General features: G+C 46.5%; 1 protein-coding gene across 1 annotated transcript in view; it reads left to right on the top strand.

Moving 5' to 3' along the window:
* Nucleotides 1-417: 417 nt before the first annotated feature.
* Nucleotides 418-6000, top strand: part of SLC4A10 (solute carrier family 4 member 10) — a 155825-nt gene continuing 150242 nt past the window's right edge. Inside the window, exon 1 of the mRNA XM_032189822.1 lies at nucleotides 418-460. Within this exon, the coding sequence (XP_032045713.1) occupies nucleotides 440-460 (21 nt within the window). The 5' untranslated portion in view covers nucleotides 418-439. The remainder of the gene's footprint in view (nucleotides 461-6000) is intronic.

Genomic DNA, 6000 nt, shown 5'->3' with positions numbered 1-6000 from the left:
TAGGGGAGAACGGGACAAAGCCCTGTGGGACGGCGCTCCCCGCCTGCAGGCTCAGAGCCGGGGGGCTGCGCGCTGCAGCTCCCAGCTCTCCGCTCGCCTCAGGCACCGGCGCTGCCCGGGGGTCCAACCCCCCCCTTCCTTCCCCGGGGACCCCCCAAAACCCTCCGGAGGCGCAAAGCCGCGGGAAGGCTCCCCCCACATCGCCTCTCCCGGGCTCCCCCTGCCTCCCCAGCGGCCGGGGGGCGGCGGCGGGCCCCGGCCGCATCCCGCAGGTGGATCCGGGCCCTGCCTCCCCCCGCGGCGGGGCGCGCAGCCATGTGACCGCCGCTTCCTGCCTCCGCGCCACCTGAGCCGCGCAGCCCCGCGCAGCCCGGGGAGGGCGCAGCCGCCGCCGCCGCGGCCCCGCCGCCGCATGGAGACCCAGGACCAAGGGGCGCAGATGGAGCCGCTGCTGCCCACGGTACGGCCCCGCCGCCGCCGCCCCCGCGGGAGGAGGCTGGGGGGGGGGATTTGCGGGGTGCGGGGGGCCGCCTTCGTGCGGGTCGCAGCGGGTTTCTCGGGGCGGGGGGACGGCTTGGCTCGCTCCGCCGCCGGGCGATGCGCCGCTGTCCGTCCCAGCCCTCCGCGGCCCCTTGCTGAGGCATCCCCCACCTCGGGCATCCCCGTGCCGGCGGCACCCCTCGCTCCGCATCCCGCTGCCTCCCGCATCGCCTTGCGCAGGCTCCCCCCTGCCTCCCCCGGCGGCTGAGGGGCAGCGCTGGGCAGCGAGCACCTGTGCGCTGCCCGTGGGGACCCCGCTCCGCGCTGGGGCTGGCTCGGCGGCTCCTCGGCCCTGCCTGGCTCGCAGGCAGCACAGGAATCTGCTGAGGTCTGGCGCTTGCACGGCGGGGTCTGGCTCCCTCCGGAGCCCCGGTGGCTCCTTCACGCCGCGGTGTCGCAGTTTGTGGCGCTCAGGCGAGGGTTCGTGGCTGGGGGTGCGCGGTGCATCCGTGCCTCTGAGCACAGCGGTTCCCCCAGCAAGCATGGAGGGGATCAGCTGGTGGGGTACTTTTCACGCTGTTAAGTCAGCGGGGACCCTCTTTCCTGCCTACCTTCCCCCAAACGCAGGGTTTGCAGACGCACACAAGATGTATGTGTGGGTGTCAGTATTGCTCTCGCATCGAGATGCTGTTTCTGAATGGAGGTTCCTGCCTGGCGCTGGAGATCAGACTGTCTGGGGCAGGGAGAAGTCTCTCATGTGCATACACAAGTGTCTGCCTGCGTGCACACATCCCCAGGAACGCACCGCATAGGTCTGCGGAGGATTCTCTGGCTCTCGAAACGGTTCTGTGTTAGCACGACAAGCTGCACAGCGTTGACAAAGCTTGAAGGAGCCAAGTCTCAGCTGCCGTAGGTTGATGAGAGACACTCATGGCAAGCCTGTTTTTTGTGGGGTCTGTTCCCATCATCTGTTGACGTGGTCCATTTTGCAGTCAGGTGGCAGGTTGCTACACAGTGTGAGGTTATCTCTGGCATCTCCTTTTTCCTTGTGGCAGGGGAACAGCTTTTCTTGTTGCTTTCTGGATACCTTTTAGGAGTCCTAATTACTGTTACTTGCCACTCTTGCAGCTTATGACGCAGGAGTAGGAAAAGGTCTTGCCTTTTTGACTGACAGACCAGTTGCCCAGTTCCTTTCCATTTAGAGACAATTCACTGTCAATCCAGTTTCCATCTATGATGTTCATGATCACTGATTCTGTGGAAGTCGTCTGTGTTTCAGCCCAGCTCAATAGTCCACAGTCGGTAGCAGACTGGCTCTTGCTTGTACCCTGCTAGCCTATGTGCCGCTCGGTCTCACTTTGTGAATGTGCATCGCCTCCGCTTGTGTGACAGCGGCTGCTCAGGGACTTGGAGGAGTTCGCTTTTGGGAAGGGCAGTGTACACAGTTACCTTATTCCACCTGGCTTTAAGTTTGTTTTTCTAGGGCTATGCAGAGAGAGGAAGGTGGCTGCGGTTTTTGGGAGGATCACAGAAATTGCAGTATTTCTTGTGTGCCAATATGGGAAGGATTATCCCTAGTTCCCTCTGCAGCCCTGAATGGCAGAGCCTCCACTGATCAGCACCTGCCTGCAGAGCTGCAGGTCCCCAGCAGTGCTTGTTAAGTCTAGGGCTTGGATCCCACCTTCCATTTACTACAGCTCACTAGTTCAGCAGCTGTTGTGTAAGCTTCAAATGGGGAAAGGAGACTTCTGTACTTTACATAATATTTATTGTGGTATTTGTCCTCAATCCTTGCTCTTGCTGTTTCCAAGAGGGTCTCAGCGGTTCCACAAGGCAACCTTGCTTTCCTGCCACAGCAATGATGGTAAAGTCACAGCTCCTGCAGTCTTGGAGATCCCTCTGTCCTGCTGGCGTTTTCACTGTGCATCAAGCAGTGAAGTGTCTAAATGTGCTTTGGCAGCCTCAGTCTGGCTGATGTCTAGAGCCCTGCACATGGTATGGCAGAAGTGGCTTTTGCATGGTGGGAGACTTGTACCTGGCTGGCATCAGGGCAGAGTTTAGGGAATAGGGATCGGTACTAACTTCAGCACTTTTAGCCTGGAAGGTAATACTGTGACACAGCAGTACCTTTAGAGTGCTTCTGGTTTAGGGATCAATCCTCATCTTGACTGGAAATAAGTGGAAACAGGCACGGAAGCTGCAAAACAGGTACAGTTCTGTTTCCAAGCTATGTCTGAGTTTGATGGACACTGGGTATGAAGAAAAGGCTCCTGGCTGAAAGAACTCGCTTCCTTCAAAGGCTTAGTGTTAATGGCTTTGGTATGTGGAACAGAACTAATAGCTTTTTTTAATCTTTCTTTTTTTTTTTTTGTGAAACTGTAACACACAATACATTATAATTGCTATTCATAGTGAAAGATAGCAAATGTAGTCTTTGATTAATTTTATCTTCTAATGGTGCTCAGAGATTGTGAAATGTCAATATCATTTCTCATCAAATCCCACAGTGTGCACAAAGTGGAATCTTTATGTTAGTCATACATTCTTATTGATTTATTATACAAGCTTTTAATTAAAAACCCAACCCTCAGCACTTTATAAAGTGATACAACACATTGTTACCTGTGGTTTTGAGGACTTAAGTGAAAGTAGGTTTTCATCTGCACACTTTTAGTCTATTTTTATAGACTCCTTTTGGAAACAGTTCTTACACAGCTGCAGCACCTCTGTTAGAAATTAGGCATCTGCTTCTGTTTTTTTCTTCTTCCTACACAATGTGGGCAAATTTGTGTGAAAATTATTAGAAATCTATTGTGAATAGTCTATAAGTGCAATATTGTAGAACTAAGTTAAAAATATTTTTTTTTTCCACATGGGGACAGTTTATTCAAAATTCTTGAAAATACAAGTTTTGTCTTGCTTCCATCACTCAATATGTATACTAATATGGTTACAAAATGCAGACTCCCGTGCTTTCTATATCATCATCTAATGCTATATTTATCAGCCATCAAGTGTATTTTTATTCAGAATGCTTTAAAATAGTTGTGAGTAATTGAAAGATTGCCATGGAGTCGTCATTTATTTCCAGAATGGGAGACACAACCTGCAGGTCTCTATGAGGATCATTTATGGATTTCTTATCAGAGCTGCAGATACTGTTGTCTGTTGAAGTATATTTATATATACTTCAATACATGTAAACTGACTTGCAAATTGTCACTTAAGACAGTGTATTTATATCAAAAGCTGTTTTTACGGTGTTTACTTCTTCTGGTTCCAGAACTCACTTGTTATGCAAATCAACATCGGCTTTCAAAATGGGGTTGTTATCTGACAGGGGTTTGATGCTTCTCACATACATAAGCGTGCATTGATTTGGTGTGGAGACTTCTGTTGATTATGTTTATGCATAACAAGTTGCTTTCCTGTGTTGTCTGAAGACAGTGGTAACAGTAAAACCCATGCGTGTAAAACCAAACTGACTCTTCCATTCCAAGTTCATATACTCTCCTTCCTCACTCAGTCTGTCCAAGGACTTTTTTTTTAGTAGGTATAAGACCTTAAAGCATAACGTTGCTGATATGTCCACAGATACACATAATAACATTTGTGTACTATGCTTATAGTAGGTAGATGCTGTTTATACCCAGTATTCCAGTCACTGCTGCAAATGGCACACAGCTATCGCTAGTTAGGCCTGTGTATGTGGGAGAATGGTATAGCGAGATCTTGGGGAGTAGCTATTTTTAATGCAGCAGGTGAGTGTGGGAAGCTACAGACAGTAACAGGCCAAATTCTTTTGCTTTTGTTAATGCTGAGTGGGACCTCCAGCAAGACTTGCAGATGAAATGTATTGCTCATTATGAGAGCGGATGGCAGAGCCTGACCCAACAGTTTGTGTAACAGTACCAATTCCCAGTTCACTTCCCCAAAATTTAGCATTATAGCAACAGTTAAGGTATTTTTATTGAATGTTGTGGTTCCTATGGAAAATTACAGAGGCAGTGTTACGTTTCCAAGACAAGAGTACTGAGATAATGGCACCATTGAAAATAAAACCCAAAAATCTAATTATAAGAATAAATTTAGGATTAAGTTGCTGGTTTGGGTATTTTTTCTCTTACTGCCTGATTCCCTGTTCTGAGTGAAAAGAGAAAATAAATCTTTTTTTTTTTTTTCTTCCTAACAAACAAAAACAACCACAAAAAAAAACCTTTATTTGCCAGTATCATGATTAAAAAAAGATTTCTCTGAATCACATATTGTGCTGTGGTATTACTGTTTAAGAATAATTGGCAGCCTGATATATTTGTACAAAACCAAGGAAAAACTATTAATACTGTGTGGAAATCATTCTGCTTTAATGCATTTCTGCCTGGTTTGAGTTGTTGGCACAATTTCTACTGGTTGAGTATATGTTTCTATTTCCTCTGCTAATAATTGCATCTTCCCTTTCTACTTTTTCATTTGGAAAAAATACAGAATCAATTTTAAAACAAAATGTTTCCATCAACATCTTTTAATGCTTCTTAAACAAGTAACGTTTACAACCTCAGGGGATGAGAGGTTTTAAGCAGGTGAGGAAGAGTTTAATCTGTTGTAAATTGTCTTGAACAACTATTTATGTATGTGATAAAAGAACAAAGCCAAAGGCATAACATGTTCCTTTCATTTCAGTAATATATTGTAACAGATGTCTTCAGGTCTGTATTCAAAACACACAACCCCAAAACTTTTGAAGAATTATGTAATTGTGAGTGCCTCTGTGATAGTAATGGCATCTGTATGTTGTCCAACTTAGTCAACAACTGAATGTGTTCAACACAATTTTTAGGGAGGTTTAAAAGGTATTCTCATGAAACAAAAAATAAGCATTAGATATTTAAAGATGATTGAAATCCACCCTGCTTCTACAAAGTTGTTGATTAGGATAGTTGAAGTAAAAGTGAGAATAGATGCAGTTGCTACAAAAGATGTAAAGAAGTGTTTTGGGTGGGGGGAATCGGAAGGTGAGATAAGGGTAAAAAGGGAGCATGGAGAGATTTGTGCAAACTTGGAGAAATGAGGAATGGAAAGAAAGAGGGAACCAATTAAGTTGCATGAGGTTGATTTGGTTGATTTGGCACAGGGAAGGAAATGGAGAACAGGTGGAAAGCCAGTTCACTTCTTTGTATAGCTGGGACAAAACTGGATCATCAATCCTGATTCTTCCCTATCTTTGTTAATTTCTCTGGCCAACCACTGGAGCCTTTTCACTTTGTACAAGTAATCATTTATGAGGTGTTGAGAGGTTAATTACAAATAGATTTTAGAGTTCAGATGAGATGCAAAAGATATGTCAGGATTTGCAAGTTCTCAATTTTAATTAAACAGAGCAAGGACTTGCTGCAAAGAAAGTCATCATTAACATATTTAGGGAGAAATGGAGTCCCCAGATATATGAGATAATATTTGGCACTTGTAAGGTCTTAACTGATTACTATGGTGTTACATGTAGTGCTTCCAGAAAAGAATGGC

The sequence above is a fragment of the Aythya fuligula genome, chromosome 6, assembly GCF_009819795.1.
Source record: "Aythya fuligula isolate bAytFul2 chromosome 6, bAytFul2.pri, whole genome shotgun sequence".
NCBI lineage: Eukaryota > Metazoa > Chordata > Aves > Anseriformes > Anatidae > Aythya > Aythya fuligula.
This window is presented reverse-complemented; position numbering and strand designations above follow the sequence as displayed.